The 13,996-nt window shown below is 44.3% G+C and overlaps 1 protein-coding gene across 3 annotated transcripts in view; it reads right to left on the bottom strand.

The window, feature by feature from the left end:
* The window catches only part of MFN1 (mitofusin 1), a 43,859-nt gene that overhangs the window by 14,049 nt on the left and 15,814 nt on the right, over positions 1–13,996 (bottom strand). For all 3 annotated transcript variants that reach the window (XM_025195992.1, XM_006017145.3, XM_006017144.3), the window contains exons 7-10: positions 9,224–9,331; positions 8,438–8,591; positions 8,253–8,320; positions 1,489–1,610 (exon numbers count right to left, since the gene is read on the bottom strand). In XM_025195992.1, coding sequence (XP_025051777.1) covers positions 1,489–1,610; positions 8,253–8,320; positions 8,438–8,591; positions 9,224–9,331 — 452 coding nt within the window. The remainder of the gene's footprint in view (positions 1–1,488; positions 1,611–8,252; positions 8,321–8,437; positions 8,592–9,223; positions 9,332–13,996) is intronic.

Raw genomic sequence — 13,996 nt, forward strand, 5'->3', positions numbered from 1 at the left:
GAGGGGGTGAGCGAAGAGACACGGACTCAGCAACAGTCTCTCTTCCATGTTACCATTGGGAAAAACAGCAACAGTGAACAGGCCCTAGTGTGCAGGGCACCCTGGTCTGGCTCCATTTCAAGCCTAATCATGTACGACGGGCTGAGAGAGGGTCCGACAGATGAATTCTGGGTCTGGAAAACATCGCCAAATGGGGCCCCAAATAGTTCAACCAGAATCCCTCTGGTGGCACCTCTCTCAGCCCGTCACACAATTAGTGTGGCCCTGCCCTCCATGAGGTGGGGCCACACCAGGTTGCCCTGCACTTCATTTGCATATTAATTTTTGAGGGATCCCAGGACTAATGACAAGAACACCTGGTTCCAGTCATGAGTGGGGGACATCCTTTTTTGGCAGGGTGGTGGTGGTAATCTGGAGCGCGCGCACCCCCCCCCGCCTGTGCTAAGCTGTCTGGTCACCATGGCCTGAAATGCTGTCGACTCTGCTGGGGCCCAGCTCAATGAACTACATAATAAATTGTGAGCCTTTTGGCTCTGGACTAATATCATGCACAGTTTATACTGTATATAAGTAGGTACAAAAGGTAGGGGGACTTATCTTATAATCAGGGCATTTGAGTAAATCACAGAATCATAGAAAATTTGGGTTAGAGGGGACCTGAGGAGGTCACAACTAGTCCAACCCTCTTCTCAAAGCAGGGCCATCCTTCACTAGATCATTCCAGCCAGGGCTTTGTCAAGCCGGGACTTACCCTCCTAGCGAGAAAGTTTTTTCCTAATATCCAACCTAAACTTCCCTGGCTGCAACTTGAGACTGTTGCTCCTTGTTCTGTCATCTGCCACCTCTGAGAACAGTCTATCTCCATCTTCTTGGAAACCACCCTCCAGGTAGTTAAAGGCTTCTATCAAAGCCCACCCATCCAGTCTTCTCTTCTGCAGACTAAATATGGTATTAGAGAGTCAAATGGGGGCTTGGAGGGAGCAGGGACACAGACTACAAGCTGACACAGCAAAAGCCAAAGTTGAATTGCTCTTCCCATCCCAACTCCCAGCTCCATAAGGATCTTGAACACACCATGCACACTCCCAGTAATTCACCTTCTATTTACAGTAAGTTATGGAGTGGGCCCACACTACACCAAGATGGTGTTTACAACAAGAACAAATAAGTCCTTAGAATTTAAAATGGATTCTCAACTAGCAGGCTCCAGGGACCCATTGGCTGCCTTCACAATCTGTTAGAAGCGAAAAACGTCACAAACCAAACAATGGACTTCACAAAGAAGCCATTTCTCCTCATACAGGACAAAGATAGGGGGGAAATGGTGCAAGTGAGCAGTATTTAGATTGAAGAGCCAGAGAAATTCTCCATTTACTTCACAGCATTAGGAAAAAGTGACCTTTAAAAGTCTACACTAGCATAGGGAAATAAGTCCCGTAGAAATAGCTACATAAATTGGATAAACGCAAGCAAAAGACGGACTCCTACCTTTTCTCTGCTGCTGCCACATTTATGGAATCCATAATGTCTTTCACAGTGTCTATTATCTGTTTAGCTCTGATAGTGTGCTGTTCAAACTTGGTTTTCACTGCTGACTGCGAGATACACTCCTGCGAGGACCCAAGCCACAACACATTACTGCAATTCCATGTCAGTGCTCTCAGGAATTTCCATGTCAGAAAGCACTTGCTGCTATCATTAGAAACTTAAAACCAAAGGAAAATGAAGAGGAAGGAAAGACTATACAGAAACCAACACACTCAACAAAAAATTCAAATACATGTATAGCAGCAAGACTGAATCTTCATGTCTGCCCACAGTAATGTGCAATGCTTTTATAAATTAACACCACAAAAGGAAAACCATAAAAGCAAAGTGTGAAGTATGAAAATAAATCTGTTCTTAAATTGGCTGACACTGCCTTTGCTATTATCAATGTTAAGCACTGATTCCTAATGACTTATCTGGCTTGTGATTTCTTTTATTTTGCCACATTAACTTTTCTGATCACTTGAGGGAGCAGTGTTTACCACCGTGAGATCATGTACCTTTGCACACTTATGTTGACACAACATGCCAGGGGTCAAATATGCGACTAGGTGCATTATGCAGAAGAGTCATAAGGAAAAAGTATTACCTTACAACAGAGATGGCCAACCTGCAGCAGGTGCACCACAAGTGGCACGGACAGCATCTGTGTGGGGCACTTGACAGACCAGGGAGGGAACAGCCAGCACAGTGGCAGATAGAGTAGTGAGAAGAAAGCAGTGCAGCAGGTCACCAGGGAGCACGGGGGAGGGAACAGAAAGCAGAGCAGCAGATTGGGCAGGTGAAGGGAATCAGAGTATCACTTGGGGAAATGGTGGGGCTAATTCATGGCATGGCTGCCAAAAAGGTTGGCCCCCACTGCTTTATAGGATGCAAAAGCTGGCAAATAGTCTTTAAATTAATTTCCCCCATGCAGATCATATAAATCTTAAATCTAATCATGCTGGATAGTTAGAACGAATATAATGATACTGTCTTCAATATCTGTCACCTGACTGGTGCATACAGCAGCATAAAAATTACTGAAATGCAAATCAAAAGGAAAGGCTAATGGCCAGTTTGGACCAACAGAATTTATGGATGCAAGTGAGAGGTTGAAATTAAGCAATTTTAAACAATCATCTTCTACTTATCTAAATGCATTGCCCTTACATTCCATTTACATTGAGTGTCAAGACACCAGCAAGACCCTACATTTATGTTTGAGGAACAGGAATAAGAATGAATGCTGGTAGTCTCCCTTTTATGGGATATAGGTCATTGTAGACCAAGGGGAGATTTTCTAAGACAAAAGACAATTTTCAAAATGCGTTTGGAAAAAAATCTCCCCCTATGACACTGATCACCCCCAAGAACTGTTTGCAACAAGATGTAAACAAAAGATCAAAAGAAAGAAAATGCAATGGGTGAAAGGGTCACTGTTCCTCGATGAAGCAGATCTAGAAGTCAGCAATGAAAAGTCAGAGGTTCATAAACATCAGCACGTTGTTAGAGCTAGACTAGACATATAGGAAAGATGGCAGTCTTTCAAAACATTAGTCGGCAGTAGATAAAGGGATTACATTCACTCACTAAACAATCAGAAAATCCACAGTTAAAGCACTAGGAAAAAACACAAAGGTTAGTTATATGGCTGGAAAAGATGAGAGAGAAACAAGTTTGCCTTTAGAGTTTATAAATAAACTCATTTATCAAAATGAAGATAAAAAAGCTGCTATGCTTCACTACTATAACTGGGAACAGCCGTTGCCACCGAGCTTCTAGCATTGTGGGATAATTTCCTGTAAGTCCACAGCTTAATACATTTTCTGGGTAGGCTGTCAAAAAGGCACTGTGCTAATTAAGGATGTGATTGTGTTTGAGTTATTAGCTCCTCTTTCACCAGTGATAACTTGGCAAACAGTAACCCCAGTATAAAGCTTGTCCGTTTAAAAGCACATTACATTGAGGGTTACTGTCTACAGCCCCCATGTGCTGATCCTCCATCATGTCAAAGTTATTGTTTTAATGAGTCCCCTTGATATTTCTCCCAGTTTTAAATGGATTACAAATACATTATCTTTTCCATGTGCCTTGAGAATGAAGATAAAAATTACAGATCTATAATTAGTCCACTGATTTGACCTGAAGGCTCGACAGACAAAAAGCTGTCAACTACTGTTTTTCTCGTATATATAAATCAGGTAAGGAGTAGGGGTGTTGTGGGGCAGGTGGTCTGGGACTAGAAACTGCTGTGCAAAAATGCAAGGGGTGAGAAGTAGAAATAGGGGAGACTGGGATAAGCTAGGCAAATAGGGACAGGGAAGAGGAGTGGAGACTGGACTGGCCAAGTGAAGAGAATGGGACTGAGACAAAGAGCTAGGGGTGAGAAAAACAGAACTGGGACAGGCTGGAAGGGACAAGGCAGAAGTTATTAAGGGTAGTGATATAAGGCAGAAGAGTCTATGCCCATGACTGCACATTCCCCTCCAGAGCCTACACTGGAAACCAAGATTTCCAAGTCTCATCATACCTCTGCTGCCAGCCAATATCTATGAAACCCACGGTTCCCATCTATTCTATACAAGCTTTCATAAACTGTGCTCTTCTCCAGAGTATCCAAGTGCCTTCCAGCAGCATATTATGCAACATGACTATATAGCTATTACATGCCAGTTCTTCCATCCTCCCCCAGGGTGATGCACAAGCAGTAAATTGTCTTGTTCTAGCAGGATTTGCACATGCCCACTTCTGCATTCACAGTAGAGAAGGCTAGGTCAACAAAACACATCTTGCACTTGCAAAGTAACTAGTAAGGTTTGTGATCATCTCCATGGGTAGTACTAGAGGAGAATGAGACATACAGGCATAATGGACTTGTCTACTGGAAGACTATTGGTCAGAATTTTTTCAGACTGGTCCAAGGCTACACATACTTTTTGGTCCTGCGACGTGCTGGAGATCCACCGCTTCTGAGCAGGCACACTTAATCAAGTCTGTTCCGCGCGCAAGCTGACGCGCACTGCGCTGCGTCACGTGCAGTTGTATAAGCAGTGAAATTCACATCAGCATGCAGAAAATGGCGTCAGTGTGCTTTTGAACTAAAGAATCTTCTATGTGCTGTAGTTCAAAAGCACACTGCCGCCATTTTCTCAGCGCTGATGCATTTTTCACCGCTTACACAACTGTAAGCATTGCAGCACTGGAAGCTTTTCAAAGCCCCCAGTGCTACAGCACTTGCATGTGTAAAAATGCCCATGCTCTTTAGTTAATGCTCATTAAGACAAGTTAATGCACATCTTCCTAGTACCTCACAATGGAGGTGCTAGATTTAATGTGCGTTAACAAAAGTGCCTTAATGCACATGTAGATACACCTAGAGTAACTTTGTAGGGAGTGGCAGACTTATGTTTTCAAACATTAATGACCGATGTAGGTATCAATATACCACCACACAACAGAATTTGTTTTCTGCTTTTGTTAATATCCTAGGAAATTACATGCAAATATATATTAAAGAAGATTATTAAAGTTGCAAAGTCAAAAACCCAAAAGCGAGGGGCATTTTCACATACGCAAGTGGCAAAATGGACGTCAGCGCTGAGAAAATGTCTGTGGTGCGCTTTTGAATTAAAACACATCCGAGGTACTTTAGTTCAAGTGCTTTGCCACCATTTTCTACACACTGACGCACATTTTGCCACTTACATAATGGCATGCAGAGCAGTGCATTGTGCATCAGCTCGCATGCGGCACAGACTTGGTTAATCGAATATGCTCAGAAGCAGTGGATCTCCGGCACACTGCCGAAGGAAAAAGTACATATATAATTGCCCGAAGTTTCTTATGCAACTGTAATTTGGTCCCCTGATGCTTACGCATTAAAATAGGAGTTTTAAATCGCATAATCATATACTTTTCCACACAGGACCCCTACCTCGTCACGGCACAGGATGGACCACAATGATACACAGTTGTGTAGTGAAAGAAGGTGTTATTTTGCAGGACTCTTATCTTACCAGCTACAGAACTGGGACTGAGTACAGAGACTGAGGCATGGGATTTGCAGGAAGGACGATTAGTAGGGGTGTGTGAAGCGGGCCCTATTCGATTCGGATTTGGCCCGAATCCGGGACAGCGATTCAATTAATTGATTTGGATCGCTGTCCCCGATTCGATTTGGCCAAACCTGAATCTGAAGATTCGATACTGATTTGGAGAATCAGTGATTTGGACAGAGACACAGCTTTAAATGTTTTTTCTACGTACCTCGAGGTTCCAGCACAGCTTGCGAATGCTGCGATGCTGGGGCGGATGGAGAATCCCACGGGAGTGGGGGAGGGGGCCCTCCACATGCTCGGCAGCAAACCCAGAAGTGAACCGGAAGTACTTTCAGTCCACTTCCAGGTCCGCCAGGGAGTGAGCTGGACAACCCCCTGCCACACCTGCCAGCTCTGCAATCAGCCACGGGGGGACCCTGGGTAGTCCCCTTAGACCCAGGAGGCACCACTCGCCAAGCTGGGGGGCCGTGGGGAGGGCCCCCCCCATGTGCTCCATGGTGGACCCGGAAGTGGATTGAAAGTGCTTCTGGTTGACTTCTGGGTCTGCTGCCGAGGCACTGGGGAGCCCTGTGCTTCTGTAGGACACTCCATGCACCCCAGCATCACAGCATTCACAAGCCCCCTGGTACCTTGAGGTATGTAGAAAAAACATTTAAAGCTGTGTCTATGTCCAAATCACCAAATCTTTCCGAATTGATTCAGTGGGTTCTAATTTGATTTGGAGAGATAAAAGGGTCTCCCAATTCGATTCGGAGATTCAGCCACTGAATCGGGCCAAATCCCCACCGAATCAAATCAAGGACCGAAGCTTCACACAGCCCTAATGATTATGGCAATGAAAGATTCTCTCAGTCTTTGCCACAAGACTTCTGGGATGTTAAACAAGTCACTTAAAGGTTTCTGCATTAGTTTTGTCTCAGTGCAGAAGTACTGTATATTCTCAATTTTAACTAAAGTTAAGAGCTGCCTTTTGAGCACAGGAACACCAAGAACCAACTTCAATTCAGATTAATCCTAATTACCATTTCCTTTACTTTGGAACTATATATTTAATATAATTTTTCTTCAGTGAATTTACTAAGATTTTTAAAGGCTCTTCAGTGATCAGGGGCCTAAGTCCAAGCAGTTTGGAGAATTTCACTAATTTTTTATGACTACAGTATGCTCATAAGTGAAAATTATAACCCACAAAAAAAATACAAATTTGGTTGCAACTTGTTTTAACGTGATAGAAGTAAAAAAAAGAAAAAGAAAAAGAAATCTGAGTCCATACTTTGTTCCTAGAGCTCCCCAGTGAGCCAGGCACTGAAACATTTACAGTACAATCCGCCATTGTTCCAGAGACTCAGCCATCTAACGCACATGGGGAGTTAAGGATCAAGTACAAGCCTTAGCCTAGCATTTCTTTATTTTTTACTGAATTAAGTCCAACTCTCATGGTAGCATAGTTCTATATTCCTCACACTATTCGTTATGAAGTGTGAAAAGAGGTTCAGAATATTTGCCTGATCAAAACCAATAGTCACATCATTCTAGGCTTGTGATCTTAGTGAGATAGCAAAGAGCCAATCTGTACCCTATAAATAAGGAGCAATTTCTGAAACAATCAGTTCAAAATCATTATGAATGCCATGCTAATATGAAAGCTGCCCAAATTCAGTGAGGTAAGTAGATATCACTACAATGAATAAACCAATGGTCTATCTGGTCCAGTACCCCATTTCTGACAAAAACTCAAGATAAACTCTGAAACCGAACATGCCTAATCTGCTAATGTTTGCAGTAAATAAAGTATGGGAGGGGGGGCAAGGAGTCAGTGGCACCAGCTACAAGGGTTAAGCTAACTGCCTACAGGATAGATTCGACTTGGTATACAAGTCCAGGCCCTTCATTTAGGCTTTTGCTGCTCAGTGACTTGCACCCTTGTTCCCAACCTAGAACTCTTGGTGCCTTGTTCCTGCCTTGCCCATCCTGGACCCTAGTATGTCATTCCTACTTACTGTCATGTGTTCTGGACTCCCCAGCACCTGACCTCTGCCCAGGCCTAGATTACGAACACGTATACCACTAGGGCCCAGAACGTGACTTGGACTCTCTGGCTGTGAACCATTTGTGAAATCTTGGGCCCTGATCTGGACTCCCCACAGGCACAGGTTCTTGTTTAACTCTGCATACCTTCAAAACATCTTATGCCCCAATCCTTACAAAAGGAATGGACATAGAAAAAAATTACAGTTTTGTTCTGAAACACTGAGTTCTTAGTTATTCTATATGCATATTTTTAATTTCAAGATTACAAGATCTTAGTACCATAATAACTGAATGTACCACTACTGGTGTCTTTATATGGTAGGTGGCATGATGTTAAGATGTTATAAATGAGTGGAGCTCAGTTTTGTAGCCCTTCTTATAAAGCAATACCTACTTCAAAGCAAGCATGTGAGTATCTTACTTGATATGAGTAAGACTGAATGAGTAGAGCGCGAAAGTTAGCTCAAGACTGATACTGCACTTATGTATCATATACTGTAGCCACTTCCGAAAGCAGCTTAAACGTATAATGTGTAATGTGCAATGTGATTACACTAAGACAGGGGGGAAAATGTCACTTTAGTCCCATGCAAGCTCAGTATCCACACAAGTTAGAAAAGCCATCGTATCTACCTCGAATATTTGCTCAAAATTCTGAAATTCCTGGAATCTTGTTTGAAACCCTTCAGCGAGTGCACCACCTGCAAAGCACAATGGAAATTAAGATGGACAGTAACGCCCACAGCCAATTACTGTTTTAACTTTTCTTCAGCCCCTTTTTACAGACAAGGGACAAGGAAGCAGGGTGCAATATATACCATCTGCTGGCAACCCTTGGGACTTCTGTTTTCTAGCACTCAGAACTTCCTTGGCTGAAACAAAGAAGATGCGATTCTGTGCTTCTGCAGGATCAACAACTTTGAGCTCATCAACTAGGAAAGTCAGACAGCGCTCCATGTGCTGCCTGCGGACCTGTTGGAAAAGAAGGAGGAAATGTCAGGCAGAGAAAGCATCAAATTGTAACCAAGCATTTCTGAGAAACAGAACAGAATAAGAAGTGGTGTCCACTGATCCTAGGTGCTACAGGACCTTCATATATAATATGCCTCTAGTCCTATTGCAGCAGGCAGGGAGGGGCTGCCTTTAGACTTGCAAGCAAAATGCTTACTTCCCTACAAGTACTCAACCAAAAGGTGATGCAACAAAAACTGAAAGAACTACTTTGCTTCTTACACACAGATTATGTTATATTACAGCATCTAAGTTACAGATAGAATGAAAGGAATTTCTCCCCAACTCTTAAAAGGAGAGTCATTTAAAAAAAAAAAAACACCAATGAAGGAAAGTTTTACCACCCAAATGTTGTAGTTTTGTAATTATATTTGAAGAAGGTGGTTTTCATCTTCTAATCACATATCTTCCCCTCCCCTTCTTATTAACAATAAAATTCCCACAGCTGACTTAATATGCTGATCACCATAATATCTGGACCCGTACAAAAAATTACCCATTAGTAATATTATTTTCTACACTGTAAACAATTTATCATAACTAGCATTTTGTTCCTTTGGAAGTAACAAATACAAAGAGTAAGAGTAACTCACGTCCTCCATATACTCAGGCTCTGAGGCAGAAGCATCCCAACGATTGTTGAGGATGAAGATGTTTGGTTTGGAAAGCCGCTCATTTACTTTATGAAAGAAGTGTTTTTCCTAAGAATTTAAAACAAGAAAACAAAAACACAGAGACAAGAGTCACGGCATCTCCAGAAAAAAGAAGCTAGCTTTTAGGTTAAAACCAGTTAAGTGCCAGGATTTTTGGCTGGTATGCTACAAATGAGCTCTGCACCAGCCCCGAGTGCCACACACTAATGCCTTTCACCTGCCTGTTACTCTGCTTTCTGCACCCTGCCCTGCGCGCCCTGTCCAATCTGTTGCTCTTCTTTCTATGTCCTGCCCCATCTGCTGCTGTGCCACCTGCCATGCACACAGGCTGCCTGTGCCATGTACACCACAGACTGGCAACCTTTAGGTTTCTTAAAACAAAACAAAACCCCACTTCCTAACCTTACATCTGCCCAAAGGCTAGGAAATGTCATAAGGATGATACCAAAACTAAAAACCAAAGCTGCAGTTTCATAACCTGTCCAGTGGCATGTTCTTCTCTGAAGAACTGACACAAGGTAAAATAATCACTCAGGATAAAAGGGATGCCTTCCTTGCTTGGACTGTTCTTCTACTCTTTTTTCCCAATCCTATATCATGGGTCACAATGATCAAATCACAATGGAATGGTGGTTTGTCAGTACACCAGAATAAAATCAGTCCTTGCTCTAAATTGCATGTCTTCTGAATTTAACCAGAACAATATCAAACACCTTAGACTGAACATCTGTAATACTTAAAACTAGAGGTGCACTGATATATCAGCTGCCTATTGGATCAGCACTGATAAAAGGGAAATTTACATTATCAGGTTTTTTTGGCCATTGGAGCTGATAACATTCTCTGATACTTATGCCTTCTGGCTGGGGCCCACGGATGCCTGGGTTACCTCCTGTGAGCCGGGACGACCCCAGATACACCCACATCGCCTGACTGGCGGGCTGGACTGTGCTGGAGCAGAGCAGCTACTGTGGTGTCCCAGGTGCTGGTGCAATGTGGACTGCAGGCTGGGCGGATGCTATAAAAGGTGCCAAATGCTGAAACCGTGACTGAGGCAAGGAGGGGCAAATGGAGCTGAGCTGCGTGGCCCGGCCCAACGTGACTGACCCGCAGTGCCCAGGGGGCACGCACACACTGCTGCCTTACAAAGCTCAGGAGATACTCCAGCTGCTGTCAGAAGCTGCCCCCCTGCAGCCACTCCCCACCGTCCTTCCCCCAGCCCCGCAGCCCAGCTGGGTCCTGCACCCCCCCAGAGCTGGGTCGATTCAGTTCCACAGCCTTGCCCTGGGCAGAGAGAGGAGCCTGGCCCAGAAACCACCCAGCCCTGAGCAGCTGCCCCTAGGCTGGGGTTGAAGGGCAGGGACTCTGCACAGCCAGTTCAGGCACTGCTAGGCTAGCCCCACCTGCTGCAACCCACAGGGGCACTTTTACATGTGCTCCAGAAGTGGGCGGGGATGCTTTGACTAGAGCGGCTACAAGAGCTGCTCTAATTAAAGCACCCTGTGTCTCCTGTATCAGCATCCCCACACTTAGAAATGGGGCTAAATATACTAAATATTGGTTATCAGATCGGTACCAGCAGATATGGCTGGTTAATAATCAGCTATTGGTCTCGGCCAAAAAAACCTTTATTGGTGCACCCCTACTTAAAACATCATCACCCAATGAGAAAAAGCAAATATGCAAATGAGACAGCTATAGAAAGAAGAAATTCCAAACAGAATCCAACAGCTCCTCAGTGATGGAGAGAAGTACAACACCAATGTTTGTGCTCCCTCCACTGGTTTGGCAGCAGCTGCTAAATGTTATTCTCAAAGCTTTATTGGCATCAGGTGAAAATAATTAAGGAAAGTAGGAATATCCTTAGTGGTATGCTCCAGCTCAGGGAACTGAGTTGCAGCAAATGTTATTTTTTCTCTGTTTGCACAAGTGGCAAGGCAAGGTATTTATCTGAGTGCTTTTGCATAACTGAGAAGCAACTAATGGTGTCCTCTAGATCTCACTTTATTTACCACATCAACAAAAGATGACAAAAAAGGGAATTTTACTCCTATAGAAGATGGGACATAAATGAAGATTTTAAGGCTACTTGGAATTAGGACAGAAATCTGCAGATCACTGAAAATCTTGTTTCTGAAAGAGACCTTAGTTTATCGTCAGCTTTCATTGTTTACGCTACTCTCATTAACAAAAAAGGAACTGTGCATAGTAATGTAAAGGATGCAAGAGTTTTGCACTACAAAATCCAAAAGAGAATGACCCATTTTACATTTAGTAATTTTCTTCTGTGCCAGGCTGAAAAATCATTTGGCAAAATCAAATTAAATATGCAAAAAATGCTTCTGCTTCCAGATGTTACTAATCCTACAAGAAAGTAACAAGAATTTTCCACCCCCCTCAAAAACCCATACAATATTCCAGACAAGGTTCTTTATTCCAGCATATTTACCACCTCAGTCAGCTTTTTTTTAAATGGTTATTTTCCTTAACTAATGAGAGAACCTAACCACCTTTGGCCTTTGTTATTTCATTACCAAACCAAACTTAATTAGGATACAGGTCCTCATTGTTGCCAAGTTTCTCAGGGATAATGGCTTCTCGACACAAATCCAATAACATTTTTAAACCCACAGCACACTTACACTGCCACTAACGACTTCTATATTTCCTGCATATAAAAAGCCAACATGTCCCTAAAGCAGAAGAGATAATGAAGCCATGGTTGTACCAAATCCTTCTTGCTGTACATGCTGTCAGATATATTCTTTGTCAGAAGAACTCTTTTGTAAAGGACTCTCAGTGGCTAGAGCTCAGAAAATAGCCCAGAGTGTTTTCAAGTTGGTATTCTATATGGCTTGCTTCATTCCCAAGCCTATTAGCTTCTTTATAAATAGGTATTTTAACAACATCAAGAGTGAATCTTTGTTGAAGGGCTTTTGATATTAAAGTTCCTCTGGCAATGCTGCAGTTCTTCCTCTGGTCATAAAGCTGTTCAACTTTCAGGTTGGGAGGTTTTATTGTTTGGTTTTTCTTTTACTTATTATGATCATACAAAATGAAAACAAAGAAACATCTTCAGATCTCAGTTAAAAATGCCATGTCAAGTCTCTTATGCGTTGCATCTTCCTGGGGAGTAACAGACCCAGTGAGAGGCATGAGGAGAGGAAAGAAATCTTACTTCCCTAGCATGATCCTTCAAAGACAAGATAAATAAACGGTGCACATACTCTTGAGAGCCAGGGAAATGGGGCAGAGATTCAGATTTGCTCCAAGTGAATTGTATAACTTCAGCTGTGAAAATCAAGTACTTCTGTGGTGGATTGGAATGATGTTGTAACTGCAATAATTCAAGAAACAGCAAGATGCAAGGATTTTTGTCAGTGGGCGTGTCTACATGAGATGCTTAATGGCGAGTTAGCATAGTTTTCTGTGAAGTAAGCATGTGGGTCTACACATGCACATGCTTATTTCACAATAAATCTCCCTAGTCCAAGTAAGTTTGCTACCTGCAAATGCAAGTACCAAATTTACTTGGCATAAGTAACAGAGCCGTAGCGCTTGTGTAGACACCTGGCTGGGAGCCCAATCTGCTTCTGATCAACCACCCACCAGAAGGCAGGAGATAGCTCCCTGTCCCCCAGGAACTGCCTGCAACTGGGCCAGGTTTCGCCACAGAAGCCCAGAAGGGAACAATGTCCCTCTGTCCCAGCAGCAGGGAGCTCCAAGCCCTCTGCTCCCACACTGCGAAGCAGGTGCTGAGAGATCCTTATCTCCCAGCCCCCATTCTGCCATTGTGATCAGGGAGCAGGAAGACCCTTAATTCTCAGCCCGAGCCCCACGGTCACATGGCTTGGGCTGGGAGACCCTTATCACCCAGTAGCAGCTCCAGCATCATGGCTCTACCACCACAGGGCTGCTGCTGGGAGATGCTTATCTCCCAGCCTGAGCCCCGCAGAGATAAGGGTCTCTCAGTCTGAGCCCCGCAACTGTGGGGCTCAGGCTGGAAGATAAGTATCTCCCAGCAGTGGCTCCGCAGTTGCGAAGCCGGTGCTGAGAGCTCCTTACTGGCGGGGGCTGGGGTGCTGGTTCCCTGCCCAGCTTCATGAGCACGAAGCTGGGGGGAGGAGGGGAGAAACAAGACCCTCCTCAAGCTCCTCAGTCTGTTCACCCGGCAGCTCCATGCTCACAGAGATGGGGGGGGGCGGCAGCACAAGCTCCCCAGCCCCAACTCTGAAGTCACAATTGCAATCACAGAGTGGGAGCTGGGGGCTCCCTGCATGGGATCAGTTCCCAGTCAGCTCCAGGCTGCACAGGGAAGCACATGCAGCCTGGAGGTGGCTGCATACTGTCCTGTTTCGGACAGTCCCCAGTCAGCTCTGGGCTGCACATGCAGACTTCCCTGCACAACCAGGGTCTGGCTGGGAACTGTCAGAGGCAGGTTCCAGCCCTGTGCCCCGATCTGTCTGTAGGGCAGCTAGCAGAGAACTAGCTGCTAGCTGCCCCACCGGCGGATCGGGGCAGGGGGCTGGGACCTGACCCTCCCCTGCAGCTCTTTGCAAGCCCTGTGTCCCCGATCGGCAGGGATCCTGGTTTTCTCTGATAATAAATAAATAAATAAAATCACAAATTCTCTGATGAAAAATCCCAAAATCTGTTATTAAAATTAAAAGCCCCCTGCAGTACCCCCCCGCCCCGCTGGTGGCCCCCCCTCCC

Source organism: Alligator sinensis, unplaced genomic scaffold, assembly GCF_000455745.1.
Source record: "Alligator sinensis unplaced genomic scaffold, ASM45574v1 scaffold301_2, whole genome shotgun sequence".
NCBI classification, from domain to species: Eukaryota; Metazoa; Chordata; order Crocodylia; family Alligatoridae; genus Alligator; species Alligator sinensis.